The sequence below is a fragment of the Nomascus leucogenys genome, chromosome 1a (genome assembly GCF_006542625.1).
Source record: "Nomascus leucogenys isolate Asia chromosome 1a, Asia_NLE_v1, whole genome shotgun sequence".
NCBI lineage: Eukaryota > Metazoa > Chordata > Mammalia > Primates > Hylobatidae > Nomascus > Nomascus leucogenys.
In genome coordinates, this window is record NC_044381.1 from 7,856,963 (window position 1) to 7,875,538 (window position 18,576).

At 40.2% G+C, this 18,576-nt stretch overlaps 1 protein-coding gene across 8 annotated transcripts in view; it reads left to right on the top strand.

Moving 5' to 3' along the window:
• The window catches only part of KDM4C (lysine demethylase 4C), a 497,722-nt gene that overhangs the window by 419,366 nt on the left and 59,780 nt on the right, over nt 1–18,576 (top strand). For 5 of the 8 annotated variants that reach the window (XM_030812128.1, XM_030811740.1, XM_012500717.2 and 2 more), the window contains 2 exons: nt 7,459–7,644; nt 9,174–9,275. In XM_030812128.1, the coding sequence (XP_030667988.1) occupies nt 7,459–7,644; nt 9,174–9,275 (288 nt within the window). The remainder of the gene's footprint in view (nt 1–7,458; nt 7,645–9,173; nt 9,276–18,576) is intronic. The other 3 variants (XM_030812213.1, XM_030812302.1, XM_003260440.3) reach the window with 1 other exon arrangement.

Here is an 18,576-nt window from a genome sequence, read left to right on the forward strand (position 1 = left end):
TGCTGTGTGCTATCAGCGAAGTGCTTCTTTCAATATGAGATTGTAATGTTGCCTTTAATATTTAATTTCTTTGTAAATGCTGGTTTTACGTGTGCATTTTCTGCACAGCACAGGTAGTTAAGTGCAGAGGGGAAGCACTATTTTCTGCTAAGAGGAATCTAGGAAACAAGGGCAGGAAGCATCCAGAGGCTGGCCTGTTTCACCCACAGCCTTCTCACCCATTCACTTCTGTCTGTTTGGGCCATGTTAGTTTTGCAGTTTCAGTGACTTGCCCTTATTCCTGTGCCAAGCGAGAATTCCCAACCAGGTCAGACTGTGAAGTCAGACAGACAACTGTGAAATACTACATATTCCCTACCTGGGAGACTAGAGGAGTATGGCAGTTGGTCAAGGTACTCCCCAGGTACTTAGCTCGTATACTGTGACAGGTGCCTTTAATAAAAAGGCAGGTTAGAATTTGTCCAACTCTAAAGGAGCAAAAGATGGATATAGAGACATGCCTGACCAACAGGCATTTCCAGCTAAAGATCATGCTGATTTTCTGGGTGGTCTGGTTTGTAGAATTGCTTGATTGCCTGAGGTTTAACCCAGAGCCACTCAGAGAATTGTAATAAAATGGTAGCCCTAATTTCCACCTAAAAATTAGCTGCTACTACTAAGCGATCGTGAGTCTCTCACCTGGGCAAGTGAAGTTTGTGCCAGAGTACGGTCCAAGGCCTTTCAGGATCCCACCTTTCCAGCCTGCCATCCCTTGGCTGTGCTCATACTTCCTGACTCCATTTTGCTCATGTTTTTTCACCTCTGAGCTTCATTACTTCCATCTAGAATGTTTTTCCTCCTTCTTCATCCCACTCCCACATGGCAGTGGCTGATGCGTGCTAGTCCTTCAGGATAAGCTCACAGTCTCCTTCTTCTTAGTGGCTTTCTTAGTCCTTTAAAGCCCTGCTGGGTAGCTTCTCTGAGCCATGAGGCAGGCCCTGGGTCCCTGCGGCTGCCGTCCCAGCCAGCGTGCAGCATGTCTGCCAGTAACCCTCCAGTGCAGCGTCTGACCTGGTGCCAGCGCACTGCACGTAGCATCTAAACTCTGAGAAATTAATTACAGAAAACTTTGAGAGAAACCCTGTTTTTGCTTTATTGTGCGTTCTTGGGAGCCATCAGGATGGAACTCATCCAGCTGTGTCTGGTCTCGGTAACTCTTGGCCTTCAGTTCAGAGTGGTGCAGAGGCGAGCTGCCTACACTCTCCTGCCACATCATGGGCTCCTCCATGACCTGAGGCATCAAAGTAGAGTCATACCTGCTTCCTTGTCCTGTATTTGGTGCCCTGCAGGTAGCTGTCATGAAGTTCATCCTCTCTTGCCCCTCTTCTAGATCTGCTCAGTAGAATGGTTTGAGGGCTGGATGGAGGTAGGTAACCAGGTGAGACTCACATGCTGCCTCGCCTTGCCCTGCCAGTCCAAGCGTCTCTTAAGTCTAGCAGTGCTTTATCTTTCCTATTGTGATTATGGCTGTAAAGCTTTTGTTATAGCTATTTTTTTATACCAAATTAAGCTCCTTAAGTACAAGGATTGTATATCTTTTTCATTTTTCTGTCTGCCTTTGCATTTTGCAAAATGATCTTACATAGAAGATATTTAGTAAGTATTGAAATGGCTGAAAGAATGAATTAATACATTATATGCATTAAGGGAACATTCATATGGTTAATGGCTGTTTATGTGTACCGTCAGTGTTCTGCTACTTGGCTTAAAAGGTGCTTCCGAAAGGATTCTTACTTGATCTTCCTTGTGATGTATCTGCTGATCCAAAATAAAACAAAGTATGACTGTGCTGTTGGTGTAGTGCTTTTCACAAGTCATTTGTTAATTTGTCTGTTTGTGTCTGAACTGCCTTGGCCTTTCCAGTTCTAGAATTCTTTTGTGATTTTTATTTAACATTTTATCAGCGCCAACAGTGACTCATTAGCCTTATTTTGAATACATGTAACCTTATATCTGATCCCTGGCCACCTCTGCCCATTTTTTTTAGCTCTGTCTCTTGGCCTAGCTGAGCTCATCCCACTGGCCTTTCTCTGCTACTTGACTTTTCTTAGCTTTCTCACCTTTTGCAGGGTGAATCTCACCAAACAAAAAGCCATGAGATAAATGGCTTCTGATACCTTATTTATGATAAGGATTTAATTCAACACACTTGGCATTATGAGCCATTTATTTTAATGCTCTGAACTCGGAGTGCATAAGAAGTAACTTTTTGGGGGAAGAGAGACAGAGGACTTATCATCTTATGACCAGTTGCCCAAGTAAACAGGATTTTTTTTAATCATATCACTCATATGTGGGTGAGGCTACATTTTAATTGCTGCCTCTCACAAAACAGCCCAAACCCTGTGGTGTCAGTGCACTGGGGACCTTGCTTTTCAATGTCCTCCATTTCCTTCCCTCCCCAGCCACTCTTTAGCTGACTAGATAAATTGATTTCTCTTTATTAATCTACTCTCTCTTCTCCTTCTGAATCTCACTCTCAAATGGCAGTTGTTCCATTCTGCATTTTATTGTGGCTAGATTATCCTCTTTACTGTAGAACTCAGACTTCCCCCAGTGCTAGCCAGTATTGACACATGAGTGATTGACTTAATGAATACTAATGAGCAGAACATAAATCTTACAGGTAGGGTTAAAAATCAAAGGATTCTATTACAAACCCTGTATTTAAGGACTTGGAGCAAACTGAAGGTTTTAGCCTCAATCCTCTGACTTGCCTGCAGCAGTAATGATGTCCGTTGAGCCAAACATTGTTCCCTGTTTGAGCTGGGAATGTTAACTTGCCGTGTGGTGCTTAGAAAAAGTGTCCGTAGGGGGGCAAAAGGAGAAAGAAATTAGCTAATGTATCATTATCATTAGCCTGTGACTTAATCATGAAACAATTAAAAAGCATTCACACCTGTTTTGGAATTACCTGCCTGTCTGTGTTAAGAAAAAAGAATCATAAAACTAGCAAAACAACAACAAAAAATATCAGGAATCATATTAACAGGAAAAAGGGGAAAAGAGATGTGCCTTGAACCTCTAGCTCCTTCACAGCTCATCATTTCTTGATGCCCTTTGCCAAGCTGGATGCTCAAGAAAATCTAATGATATACAAAGCCTCATTGCCAGATACTTCATTACTTCCTCAATCCATTAGTAGCCTTAATGGCCTATGCCACTGGAATAAGTATGGAAATCCAGTCCCCCAAGAAAGTACAGTGCTCTATAAATCACACCTGCCTGAGGATTCTCTCAGCCCTTGACACTGAAGAATAGTGAAAAAAAATCATTGCACTTCCTTAACTTCCTTGTACTAGAAGCTGTCAGCATGAGTGACACCTTTTCACTTTTTAACCCTGTAACCTCGTGGTTCTCAAAGTGTGAGCTGTGGATCAACAGCATCAGTATCACTGGGAACTTGTTAGAAATGCAAATTCAGTGGCCCCGCCCAGATTTGCTGGAACCCTGGGGCGGAAGAGAGCCACTTCTGTTCTTGACATCAGCCTTGCCAGAATTGTCCTGTCAGAGATACCCACTAACAGCTTTTGGCTGGGCGATCAGCTCCCTGGAGTTCAGTGCTCTCTAACCTTCTTTCATTCCCCTCCCTGCAGAACATACACTTTTCAATTTTCAATTTTTTCAATTTTATTTTTTAATTTAATTTAATTTTTTAATTTTTATTTTTTAATATGTATTTTTATACAGAAACTCCATTTATCTTGAGGAGTTTGGGGTTTGATTCAAGGTTTTTTCTACTTCCCTCTCTAGCCTTGACTCTCAGATGAGACAGGAGCTCTGCCCTGGCATATTATTTACTTTGGTTTTCTAGTAATTCTCATGGCTTTATTCTGAAGGCAAAATCAAGGCCAGGCATGATGGCTCATGCCTGTAATCCCAACACTTTGGAAGGCCAAAGCAGGCAAATTGCTTGAGCTCAGGATTTTGAAATCCAGCCTGGGCAGCATGGCAAAACCCTGTCTCTAATATAAAATTTACAAAGAATTGTCAGTGTCTCAGTAGGCTAGGGATAGAGAAAACATTAACTAGCCTACCTATCCTACAGCAGTGTTTATCAAATCTTAGTATGTATAAAGATTTTTTTTTTCCTTTTTTTGAGACAGAGTCTCACTCTGTTACCCAGGCTGGAGTGCAATGCTATGATTTCGGCTTACTGCAACCTCTGCCTCCTGGGTTCAAGTGATTCTCCTGTCTCAGCTGCCCAAGTAGCTGGGATTACAGGTGCTCACCACAACGCCTGGCTAATTTTTGTATTTTTAGTAGAGACGGGGTTTTGCCATGTTGGCCAGGCTGGTCTTGAACTCCTGACCTCAGGTGATCCACCTGCCTCAGCCTCCCAAAGTACTGGGATTATAGGTGTGAGCCACCACTCTCAGCCTAAAGATCTTTAGAAACATGTTAAAAACATTCTGAGTGGCACTGTTTTTAAAATAATTACCTCATGTTGACCCAGGGTTTCTGCTGCTTTTAATTATGGATTCTTCCTTTTTTCTTTCTTTTTTCTTTTCTTTTTTTTTCTTTTTTTTTAATTGTGGGTACTTGGTTTGGGGTGGCTCTGAGGCTTTGAGGCTGAGAATTATTCTTACTCCTTTGGTATCCTTTGCCTAAAGGATATTCTTTGCCAAAAACTTATTTTGCATTAGTTCTTATCTACTTTGGTTTTTCTCTTGGTTTAGTTCCACCTGTTTCCCGTGGTCTAGGAATTCCATACATGTTCTGGTCCTCTGATGGCACTGTCTCTTGTTTGTCATTGCTGTTTTGGCTTCATCCTTTTTCCTATATAGTTACATAGGGGTTGGGTCTGGATAGATGGTAGCAGGGATTGTGCGTACCATCTTGATCCAGTTCGTCTTTGCTTTTCTTAAAGCTTTCTTCCCTCTGTTGTCCCCAGGCATGATTCATTAATTGTACCATGCCTGTTCATGTTATTCTAGTGCCAGGTAGCATGTCGTTCACTTCTTTCATGGCATGTATTTCTTTGTAACATTCTTAAGTGCACATAGATGTCTTTAACCTACTAGATTCCATTCTGTAGCCCAGGTATCTTTAGGCATCAAATTCCAGAGATTTTTCTGCCAGGGTGGAAAAAAAACCATTTTAGCAACAAGCAAATGAAAACGGGGGTCTGAAATACTATGTTAACTGTCTTACAGGATGCATTCACAACGGCTCCCCTCATAGGTTTTATGGGGTTCTCTGTCTCTGCAAGAACCTGTGTGATGTTTAAGTGTTCTCAACTCTGAATAAACATCTTGCAAAGCATTGAGTTATAATAGTTTACTGTTAGGTTGACTTTCTAAGGAAACTGTGGTTCTGTCCTTAGAAGTCACCACTTCTGGTCCTCCTGGAATAGGGCAAGTCCCTCCTTAGATTCCAAGGATTGAATCCTCTCTGGGCTTGAGTGTTTTCTGTCTTCTTACTCCTTTTTGGTGAGTCTCAGTTTAGTGAAGTTAATGGTGATGGAGGTTGGGAGATACCAATGCTTTAATTAGCTAAGTCACAACACTCTGTCCTACTCTTAAAAGATCTTAAGAAAATAAGACATAATTTCACCTTTCATATACCTGTCAATATCTTAACTTATTCAAACACTGACCTCTATGTTGTATAATTGGATTCTTAAAAGATTGAAAATGCCCGGGGCTCCTGATAGGGGTTCTTGCTTTTGTATCTGCCATCACATTTCAAATAATTGGAACTGACAAAAAGATACCAAAATACTAAAAATTACGAAAAATGTAATGAAACTGATAGCATGGATTGTCAAAGAGATACCAAGATAGAATATTAAATAATGCTCTTAGGCAGATTATGATGTCTTTTTAGTTTTATGGTTCTGTGTATTTGTGTGTGTATATATGTGTGTGTGATTTTTTAATCAGTTAAGCCACATCCTCAACCTCCACTTAAAAATGCTTAATTGTACATTGAATCTAGATGTATAAGGAAATCACGTAAGTACTTAACGTATAGGGTCCTTATGGGGACTAGTGAGAAGTAACACTTAGACCATGAAGGGCCTTTTACAAACTTCGCTCTTCCACCTCATGCTTTTCCCTTTTTTTTTTTTTTGGAGTGACTTGGAGATAAAGAGAAACCTTTAATTATATGAAGGATATTAAGTACGGTGGTGGTGACATGAGATTCATGTTGTAAAGAATCACTCTGGCAGCTATGAGGAAGACAAATGGAGATAGAATGAAATAAAGGATGGAGATACACATTGGGAATCCATTACGATGCTGGGCAAGACACCATGGGCGGAGGCAGTGGCAGTTGGTATAGATGGTAGGGAGAGATCAGAGTAAGATTAAGGGACAGAATCTAAAAGATTAAGTCACTGATCAGATGTGAGGATACGAAGAGTTAGAAGTTAAATGCACATTGATTCTTGCAAGGCTCTGATAAAATATTAGTCTTCAAAAGGGCTTGAGTTTAAGTACCTTTATTGTCCCAGGAAAGAAAATCTACCTATAAAAGAAGAGCACCAACATTTGATCAGATTTCAGACCTTTTTTACTCTTCAGAATGAAAATTTGAGCTTTTGATCATTGTTTCTTCTGCTTTCCAGACCTAACCCTATGTTTTTCCACAACCATTTTTTCCTAACCCTGAAGTATTAGTTCACAACTTACATTTAGTGAAGCTGTTTTTCTCTATCTCTTATAACAAATATACTGATAATGTTTAGGGCTAATTGTATGCAATTTAATTTTCGAATTGTGGTAATCATTATTGCTGTTTTTATTTTCATCTTCTCTTCCCCAGGCATCATCAGCTATAGATATTCAACCAAATTATGCCCTTTGGGGTGATTTTCAATTTTCTCACTTTGGGAGGCATATTTTTTTTGTCAGTCATGAAGGGTTCAGATTTGGATTATTAAACACTGGTTTCCCCATTGGACCATTTAACACTTTACATTTCCTTGTCTTTGGAAAACTTAACTTGCCCCTATGCTATTTGGGTGTTTTCGAAGACCACATCTAATTTAGGAAAGAATGACCTGTCCTCCAATCCCATATTCTACTTCTTGATGCACAGAAAGACCTGCCACACAGGAGGGTAAAACAGAAGTAGCTTCAACATTCATGGATTATTTATAGGAGCACCTCTGGGGTCTTTTCCCGAGCTCTGTGCCTGCAGGAGTATGTGCGAAAGCGTTTGGCTTTCCTTGCTACAAGAAATAGTTAAACATATGTCTGGTAGTCTGTGACCATAGCAGTGTGTTTCCTTTAAAGAAAGTAGATTACATTGCCACAGATGCTGTCACCACTAGGGCCCCTGGAGGGGTCACGACTTGTTGATGTAATCAGTTTTTTTTTTTCTTCTCTAGTAGCTATTGTTCTGTAAATTGTGGGAACTGACTGGGTTACAGAATGTGAATTGATGTTCTTCTCTGTTTTAACCTTCCAGAAATGCATCTTCTGCAGACATCGGGTCAAGAGGGTCTCTGGAGCCTGCATCCAGTGTTCCTATGGTCGCTGCCCGGCCTCCTTCCATGTCACTTGTGCCCATGCTGCTGGGGTACTGATGGAGCCTGATGATTGGCCTTATGTGGTGAACATTACATGCTTTCGACATAAGGTCAACCCCAGTGTGGTAAGACGTGCCCTCCCTTCCTCAGTGCTAAGACTGCGTCGGGATTTTCTCCTGGTTTAGACCACCTCCCAGACATAGCGTGCTTTACTCTGTAGTATTACTCATTGTTGACATGTCTAGACTGTGAGTTCCTTGAGGGCAGGGATTGCACACTCTTATTTACTGGTATTTGCCTAGGACCTGTCAAGTGTCTGGTGCACACTAGACACAATAAATCTGTCCGAGTTGAATGAGTGACTGAACAGATGAATGCAGAAAACTCTTCATGCGTGTTCTGGTGTTGGATCTGTACACAGGGCTGCTGAGTTTGGTTGTACGCATTGTGCACTGCACATATCCAGGATGAGAGTGAAACCATTTCTGCGAGGGGATCACCACCTGAGATTACGTAGTGAACAGTCTACGAAACTGTACGCTATGGTCTTGGGCTGTTATTTTATCTCTTTTAGAAGAAACAAAGAGCAGCAGCACAGTAAAGGAAGAGGTAGGATGGCCAGGAGCTTTTGGGACTTCGCTGCCTGAGATGGCATATGTGAGGGACAGCCTGGGGCCCTGGAAGGAGTGAGGATAATCTCATAGAAAAAAATAGAAAAGTAGAGGAGAAATGTAGAGAACAATTTTTTTTAGCTTATTTCTGGAAAAAGTGTTTGCAACCAAATAATATGAATTTTGCCATATTTCCGTTGACCTGTCCTTGGTGAATGAAATCTTTCCTCTGTTTTAAATGCTTAGAAATATTATGACAGTGTAGAGATAGTTGATACGTCTTTGTTAGCTTTCCAGTTCACCATGATTGTTTTTGGCTACCGAATAGGAGGCTAAAGCATTGTCTAGATGCTCAGCTCTGCTAACTTGCCGCACTTTGTTTTCCCTGAGAGACTTGGCCACAGGCTATTAGCAGCCTAACATGCTTGTCCTATGTCCCTAATAACCTCTTGTGAGCAGCCTGCCAAGTCGTCAGCATTGGCTTATGGAGTCACACACAGCAAATCTCCCAGCTCTTTGTAATGCTTTCAGCAATTTCCATTGACGTCTTGAGAGATATTTGATGTTTGTGGGCTGGGGCTCTGTGCAGATGTGAGTGAATGCGCAAATGTACAAAATGATGTCACCAACTGTCCCATCTATTTTATTTGTCTTATTTTTTCATTGTTTCAGGTTCCAGATTGCATATTCATTCATGCCTTTTCCATAGTCTTGAGTTGATGCCCTTTTGCTAAGAACAGTATTACGTATCCAGTAGAAAATACGTTTTAGCAACTTTTAAAAATATATAGTAATAACGCCTTACATGACTGTGGTGCCTTGCCCTTTACAGTATGCAGTCAATAGGATTACCTCATTAGAGGATGTATATGAATGCATTTTGAGATGTGAACAAGGTCATGACCTCTGAAGTCAGAGTAGTTGGTGTTCACACTTAGATTCTGCCAGTAACAGATTGTGCAACCCTGTGCAAGTTCTTATTTCTGAGCCTCAGCTTCCTCATCTATAAAACATGGTATCCCACCTCACCATGTTGTTTTCAGTTCACAGCACAGAGTAAGCACTCAAAAAATGAAAGTTGTATTGCTACTACTACTTCTACTGCTGCTGCTGCTGGTGCTACAATCTTATGTGAGCTGGGCCACGTGAGTAGTGTTTTTCCTGTTTCGAGGATAAGAAACCTAAGTTCAGAGAGGTTTAATTCCTTACCCAAATAGATGCAGATAATGAGTGGCAGGTGCTGGAATGTAAATGCCTTTTTAGCTCATACTCCATTATTTGGTGAATTCCAAACCCCAAACCTCAAATGGTGCTAGAGGTGTACATCTGAAGCTTTGCTTGGGATCATACATTACCGTTTTAATATTCCAAAGCCCTGTGGTTACTGATGATTATATTGAAGTTGCTATTAAAGAGATCCAGGTGTTTAATCAGGACCTCATTCCTCTTAACTCTCATGAGTGGTTCAGTCAGGTTTAGGTTACTAATGTGTTTCCTAAATGATGATGAAAAATAAAATAGATGACTTTGAGGTGGTTTAGAAACTACTGTCTCCTACAGATCCACTTTCAGCTTGGTGTACTTTATAAAGACTGGAGAAAACATCGTATCATTGACAACATCACGTGAGGCAGCTTTTCCTGATGAGGGAAAAATTTTAGTGTTCATAAATTGCCTTTGCTCCATTTTCTAAGGGGGAGCACTGTTAGCACTGTATTTCCCAAGTATATTTCTAGTAGCTGTTACTTATCCATTCTTCTTCCATTAGACTCCAAGTACAGATTCCTCCCCAAAGTGTTTGGGAACTTAACCAGAAGGAATTTATAGAGTCTGGCAACTTTGGTTAAGAACATTGTGATTTGCCCCTATTGCTTTAAATGTTCTTTCCTTATCAAGCATAGAAAAGTTCAGATTCAATCAAATATTTCTCTTTGTGTAAACTATGAATGCCAAGAGATATGCTACTTAGAGCAGAAACCGTAGTTTGTCTGTGTTCTCAGCCATGCGTTGATTATTTGAAAGTAATGGGCAATTGCCGAATCACAGCAGTGAAAACTATAAAATAAAGTTCAGGCTAACTTGGCAGCCTGGCCCAGTTGTTTTGCAGGACAGTGGAGGATGCCTGTATGATTTAGGTGAAATGAAGTATAAACCTACTGTTGCTTCAATAGAATCTCCATTTTTACTCACTTTAGGGTTTTTGAATCCTTTTTTTTATTTCTCCCAATTATTTGCTATAAAGCATCCAAAAGGACCATTTTAAGGAAAATTCAACTATTCCATTAGTGTCATAAATTATTATTTTTTAATTAATATATTTTTAAAATAGTTCTCATTGTGTTGTGCAGGCTGGTCTCAAACTCTTGAGCTCAAGAGATCCTTTAGGCTCAGCCTCCCAAAGTGCCGGAATTACAGGTGTGATCCACTGTGCCCAGCTAATTATTTTAAATACATGAGCTTATTCATTGTTTATTGAGCTTTGCATGTAAAATTATTTTGAATAATTGTATAAAATTCATCTGATTTATTAATACATTATTCCGTTAAGCAGTAAGCAGAGTTTATAATTAGAATAGGCAGTGCTTGAAAAAAATAGGGTAAAAATTCTTAAAGATGGAAAAAAGTGTGTCACAGGAAGTACACAGCTGATCCCTGTTATTTCAACCTAAATTTTTAGCATGTGTTTGCCAGCGTTTTTGTCAAACACCTTTTTTGAATGTCACTGCTGTGTTTCAGATGTAAGGTCTCCTTCGTGTGTGCACATGAGTGTGTGCTCATCTGTCGGTGTGTGTAGTCATGCTGTCCGCTTCACCACCCTTTGCCATGATTCATTATAACCTAGTTTCTGGCTATATTTCCAAAGGTTCCACTTGGATATATTCCTAACCCAGTTATCTGAATGCTGCACAGATGTTTGTAAGGAAAAGACAACACAATAAATAGTAGTTATGAAACTGGAAGCCTTGGAAACGTATTTTTTCTTCAAAGCAAATAGTCAGCTACCTATACACCATATACTTCTGCAAAATATAGCACCACAGGGCCATCTCACACTTGAGTAAACTAGACAGATGCCCTGTGGAAGGGATGCCTGAATAACAGAGGAGAGAAAATGGCAAGCAATGTTTTTTCCTGGCAAGTTACTTAGTAAACTTTCATATTAGGTTAGAATAATCTGCATATTTACTGTAGCAACACCAGAATCACTTGCACTTTGTTAATTCACTGCAATGAACATGGCCTCTGTATACATCTTATATGAGGTACATAGTGTTTTTTTCTTAATATTCTTTCCTCTAGAAAAGTATGACATTTAAGTTGTATTCATAGTTTTAGAAAACTTAGAAGTCGTGGCTAACATGGAGACAGATACCTATTTAAAAGAGAGGAAGAACTTTTACAGAGAAAGCACTGTATTGGTTAATTTATGTGATTTTGTGTATTTTTCCTTTAGTATTATTGTAGCTAGGTCGTAAGGACAGGAAGTATTTGTTGTTGTTGTTTTGTTGTTGTCTTTTTATTTCTATCAACTACCACTTGGCTATCCATAGGAGCAACTTGGTATAAATTTGTTAAAATAATTATCTGATGCTAGGGAGTGGGATTAGTGGAGAAGAATGAGAACTACTATTTATTGAGCATCTTTTATGTCAAGTGTGTGTTAGGTATTTCACATATGCACCTTATTCAGAGCAGTGTTTTTTGTGTGCATAATGTAAAGCGGGGTGGGTAGGGTGGCTTCTGTTTTGGCACCTCCCGTTCTAGAAGCTTGTCTAGGATCTTGTTATTCCACCATCTGGCCCTCTTTCATGTGTCTTCTAACACTCATCTCAGTAATACAACTGAGTCCTTGCTCAGCACTTACTGAATGCTTTTTTTTTTTTTATTTTTTTGGAACAGGGTCTTACTCTGTTGCTCAGGCTGGAGCGCAGTGGCATGATCTCGCCTCACTGCAATCTCTGCCTCCTGGGCTCAAGTGATCCTCCCACCTTTGCCTCCCAAGTAGCTGGGACTACAGGTGTGCGCCTCCATGTCCTGCTAATTTTTGTATTATTTGTAGAGACTGGGTTTTACCGTGTTGCCCAGGCTGGTCTCGAACTTTTGGACTCGAGAGATCCAACCGTCTTGGCCTCCCAAAGTGCTGGGATTACAGGCATGAGCCACCATGCCCAGCCTGAATGCTTTTTCCAGCCTCTGGGTCTTTAGGCCAGCTCCCAGGCCAGTTTTATTGCAACTCCTTCCTGTCCTCATGAGGCAGGGGCTTAGGACAGGAGACAACACCACAATACACAGAATCTGGTGAAGGGCTCAAAGCAAGGGCTCTGTGGGTTAGCCTATGACTATATAACTAATCTTGGGGTTATGATGGAGTGGGCTACCTCTCATTGCTAACAACAGTGAAACATTCTAGGCTTCAACAATGTGGAAAGATGGATGTTTGAGGCCCCCAAATTCTATACCCTAGAATAGTAGTTCTTATCCTGTATTGTATTGTATCGTACATTATGCTTTTAGTATCTGTTATTGAGAAAATACTTAATGAAAAAAATAAGAATCAGTACACTTTTATGTGAATTTATTAATTATAAAAGGGCAGGCAGTATTTCAGGTTGATTATGGATTGACAGGGAGAGGCTCCAAAACACTCACTCCCACTGTAACATTCTCTTTTCATCAGCCAAGGATGCAGAATTGTAGCAGAAGTGGATTTAGTAAATAGGGTAGAAGGGAATGCAGCCTATTGTAACAAAACTTCCCCCTGGGTCCTATTTCCCTAATGGGCACATGCAGTTGTATGTGTGTAGGCTGTTGCCAGATCCGAAACTAAAGATGTATTTTTGCTGTACCACAGGATTTTATACTTGGGTCTCATTCAAGAAAACTGATTATCCATGCTTCTCATTTTAATAAAATTTTTATAAACATGAAGATGCCTTAGTTCTTAAGCCAAAATCAAGGTCAACAATACTATATAATCAACTAGGGGAAGAAAGTAGTTCTGTTCCCAGATGGGGACCTGAACAATATCTCTCTCCAACTTTCTAGAATTTTTAGAAAGCCTCTTTTCCTCCAGAGCCTACCCCTGATTCTGGTTTATACATTTCAATCCAGTTCGTTCCAACAGGATTTTTATTTGGAAGGCCAGAATTACATTTCACCATAAACGCATTTCACTATATTGTGCCCCTTGGATGTAAGACGTGTGGTCAGATGATTGTGTTTTTGTAATTAAGCAGCATTCAGCTAATTTATATCAGTGGGTCGGACTTTGCTTAGCTATACTTTATATTACTTGACTCTTTTAAACATCATCATGGTTCGTAGCCTTTTATGAGCCCATTGCATACCAGTTGACCAAAATTTTCTTCTTGATGTTCTTGCTCCACTTGGACCTTTTGGAGCCTCCTCTAGGTAACTGCTTTATTTCTAATTTTAAACCACTTTTAAATGGTTTGGCTGTGTCCCCACCCAAAATCTCATCTTGAATTAGAACCCCCATGTGTCAAGGGCAGTTCAGGTAGAGGTAATTGGATCCTGGTGGCAGTTTGTCTCACAAGATCTGATGGCTTTGTAAAGGGCTTTCCCCTTCACTCAGCACTCGTTCTCTCTCCTGCTGTCCTGTGAGGAGGTGCCTTCTGCCTGAGGCCTCCCCAGCCATGTACAGGAACTATGAGGCAATTAAATTATAAATTATAAATTTATAAATTAGCTAGTCTTGGGCGGTTCTTTATAGTAGCATGAGAATGGACTAATCCACACTTCTAGACATCTTTGAAACTATCTTTGTTTTTTCTCAGTGGGAAATGCCAAAGTTATCTTGGTTTCTATTGTACCAAACTTAGAATCAGTGATTCATCAAAGAGCCCTGGTTCTTTTTTATGGGAGCTCTACTAGAGACCCAATTTGCCATGAAAGGTGCACATTACCATGTTTTGTTTCATTTGAGTGTTGGCTAATTTAGTACTAGAGCCACTTTAGTGACAGAGCAGATAAATAGTATTTTTTTCAAATGGTTCAGGGTTCATGTTGATATATCCAATTCTCCTGGCTTTAATAAATTTATTTTTATATTGTTCCAACTTGAGGGCTTATTAATGCAATTCTCCTTTCCTAAGTGATGCCTAAAGATTTGGACCTGGTTTTCTAAAATTCTCTCAACTCTTCCTGGGTTTGTATGGTTTAGTGGGTGGGAGTGAGGTATGGGTTGGGCCTACCACCTTCTCATCCTCTGCGTGCTTGGATCCAGAGCCTGATTACGGTGCACATACTCTTCCACAGGGGGCCTCTGCTTTTCAGGTCTCTTTCTTTAAGAGCAAAGTTTACAGTTCCTTTGAAGACAGTTTCTCACATTTGAAAATATTTTAAACCTATTGAAGAAGGGATGAAAGTGGGGTAGAAATCTCAGAAACTGACCTCATCCCAAGATTTTTAAACCAACCTGAAACCAAGGAAAATACAGCCACTTTTCTAAGACTTGCAGTATTGGAGAGAAACTGATAACTAATATGACAACTATACTGCTTGCTTTCCCTTTCTAATCCCAGCACTTGTTTAGCCAGATCATCAAAAATATGGCTTAGCACAAAAGTTACTTACGGAGAACTTTAGACTGCCTTAAAACTGTTCAGTTCAATATATGTAGGGACCATGAAGCATCCTGGAAGTAAACGTAACTTTTTTTCTTTAAACTTCTCCATCCGGCTTCATTCTTGCTGACCAGACCTCATTCACACAAGTGTTTCAAGCAAACGTTTTTTTTTTTTTTTTGATGAGACAGTGGTGGGAAACATTTATTTAGTGCAATGTGATGAGCTGCGTTCTAAAGGCTTTTCAGATATTAACTTATTTAATCTTCAGTGTCCCTTTCATGGTAGGTGTAGGTTGAGCATCCAAATCCAAAATGCTCCAAAATCTGAAACTTTTTGAGTACCAACATGACACACAAAGGAAATGCTCATTTAAGCATTTCAGAATTCACAATTTAAGATTTTGGAAACTAAATCGGTAAGTATAATGCAGACACTCTAAAATTCGAAAAATTCTGAAATAATTCTGCTCCCAAGCATTTTGGATGAGAGATGTGCAACCTGTACTATTATTATCTTTTTATTTTTTTTAACAGAGGAGGAAATGGAAACAGAGAGAGTTTACGTTTATATAACTTGTGGTATATTACACAGGTAGTAGGTGGAAGAGCCAGGATACAAAGCCAGGCAATCTGACTCAGAGTCCAGGGTGTTCTAAGCACAGGGAATAGTGTGTGCACAAACTTCCTCAAAGGCCTGGTATATCTGAGGAAGGCTGAAGAGTTCAGTGTTACTGGGTCTAAGACATATCAGGTTTACGGGGGAGTCAGGATGGAGTGGTGAGTGGGAAGATGAAGCTGGTGAATTAGATTGGGTTATCAGAGTGTCTTTCATAAAAAGTGAAACCCCCTTTGTATATGTCCCTGAATTGAAATTTAAAAAGTCTTCTCTCATCTTCAAGTTAGGGGAATATTCTTGGCTAAACAAGGGTCTGTTTTAGGGACGAGGTGAGGGACAGGAAGGATTATCCTTTCTAGAGGACATGGGTCATGGTGCGGAGAAGATTGTTTTGGGGAGGCTTCCTGGAAGCAAGACCCACAGGTACTCAGTTCACCCCTTGGTGGGGTGCAAACCTGTTACCCAATAGCTGTCTCTCACATGCGCCCACACGCACAAAGTGGGTCATGCTGAGACCAGGCAGGAGAGGCTATTATTTATCTTGTTTCAAGAGTTCCTCAAAGTAGGGAAGATTAAAAAGAAAAAAAGAGTTTCTCATTCAGGCATTACTCTTGAGACTTTCCTTCATCCGTGTTCTCTGGGGGATTCCTTGAACTCCTTTGCCACTGCTTCAGGCAAATTTAGGGGAGTTCTGCTTTATTCCACAGTGGATGGTCCCATGCGAGGTTTATATGTGGGGCAGTATTAGGAAGCTCAATCTTGAGGCCAAGTGGGAGTGGATTAGAGAGTAGAAGGGATTGATTAGAGACAGGAAGCTGATGCTCCAGAGAGGGTGAGAAGAAACAGAGACCTGGATTTCTACCATGGCCATGTCCCAGGATGAGAAGGGTCTTGATTATGAGGACACTTTGGAGGTAGAATTATAGGCCTTGGTAAATCAGATACAGTGGGGAAGGGAGAGAGAAGACCCCAAGGGACGACCAGTTAATTTAGAACTGATTATGAGGAAGAATTTTGCCTACTGTCACTTTCAGTGTGCCCATCTAATGCCAGTGAGCTTGCCCTGGCCCCCACAGGGCTGATACATCAAATGTAGCTATGGGTTGAATCTATCCTTTCAATCTCCTTTTTATTTTCCCTCACTTCGTCTGGAGCTCACTTCCATGGCTTGATACTGTCTTCCTTTAGTTTCCGCTTTCTCCTTTTCATAAAGTGAACCAGAATTTAGCTAACACTTATCTCGCAGTGATCTGAATGGTGTCATTTCCACAAATCCTCACAGTGTCTCTAAGGTCCTGGGTGTCTATGTTTTGCTGATGATAGAATTGTTTTTCCTCTAACAATTTGGATATTGCAAACTAAAATTCTGTTTAACAAAGTTTGTTTTGACCAGCTGTACTCTTTTTTTCCTCAGACTTGTACATAATCATCTTGTTTTTGTATATGATTTGTTTCTTCTACATAAGCTTTGTAACAAATGGCCTGCTGAATTTGCAGTGTTATTATTGACAAAGAGAGATTTCTGACCAAAGCAAAGGGATGGAGTAGTGAGAATTCTTAGCAAGGATTTAAAAAAATACTACAGCGATTCAAACCTGAATCTGATCAATATTCCTAAATCTAACACACATTTTTTAAAAGAAATCCCTCACCTTTCTATCAATAGAAGGGTTTTGTTGAGCTCTCTCTCCACTTATCCCAGATGATAGAAAGTGAAGGTTAGATTTACCTGGAAGGAGGAATATTTAGCACAGACCTTTTAGAATATTTACATTCAGAACCTATCTTTCTCTTATTCACATTATCAGGTAAAGCCAGAGAAGATAAAATTTTTCTTAATTTTGCTACGAAATTTAAATATATCCCATTAAACATTTTTGAACCCTATTCAGAACCCCTAATTTGTTTTCCCACTGCTGATCTTTAGCCATTTCCATAGGAAGGGCTGGGTCAGTGAGCATCATGTTTCTCTCCCTGTGCTTTCCGTTGATAGAGCAAGGGCTTAAGGAGACCCGCTGCAAACCCCCATGCTCACAACAGCCTCAGCATACTCTACGAAAGAAGGCAAGAGGGTTTAATGTGATTTTGGAAAGATTACTCTCAAAATGGTTGAACTCTAGGCTGTTCTTCATGCTAATGAAAAATAATTGCTCGAGCATTTGATGAGCTCCTATTATGTTGATCAATCTTCAAAGTCTGGGAAATGAGCTTCAGAGGACTGGTACTTCTCAGAATTCTGGATTCATGAAGGCTCGTGCTGGAGATCAGCATCTAGGAGTGTGGTGTATTCAAAACAATCTTGACTCCAGGCAGTCCTGCATTCAGGTTCCTGCTCTGCTTGTTTACTGCTTGCCACTTAGAACCATGCTGAAGTCCCGTTGAGAGACTTACCCATATCTTAAAGCCCTGATAAATACTGATGTGAGGCCAAATGGTACATCCCAGGATGAACATGAAATTGCTGTTTTATAGGTTAAAACTGGTTTAATACCAGCAATTTCATATTATTATCTGATATAAACCATATTCAGAGGAGAGGGGCTGCTGCCGTACTATTTCTTATTCTGTTTTCTGGGGAGAGATCCTTTAGGCCTGGTTCATGGTAGTTAACATCCGGGAATTTGGGAAGCACCTGGAAAATCTCTCTGCAGCTGTACTACTCGGCTTTATTCTGGAAATAGCTGACATTGTGCCTGTCAGCTAGGAATTCATGTTCCTGAGTCTTGTCACCCTCAGGGACAAAAACACAAAATTTTATCTGTTCTGATATGTATATGGGCACATTGAGAAATTAATAACAATTGATAACATTTTAAACTTAATTAGGATGAAGGGAATTAGCACCTATTTAGTTACGAATAATCACAGCAATGTATTCGCATTTTCATTAGTAAAACTTAATAGCTTTCATCTCTCTCAAAATACGGTTTTAGTTCTGTGTGGAATAATGTGGTTTCAGGAAAAATATTTACGTAAATTTTTTATTCTGTCCTTATAAAACTGCAAATTGACCCCGATTTTTAAAAAATTCAAGACAAAGGCATTTTGGTGTAGGTGTTTGGTTTTTATCACAAAAGCAGACCCATCAGAATTCTTAGGTGAAACTTGTCAGTGCTCTGTTTTCTACTTGGCTCTGTCATTTCCACCACAGAGTACACCGTGGAACCAGGGAGCCCCTTAGCAGACCTAGACCCCACTGTGGGGGCAACTGCATTAAGAAATACTTACATGGGGCTAGGTG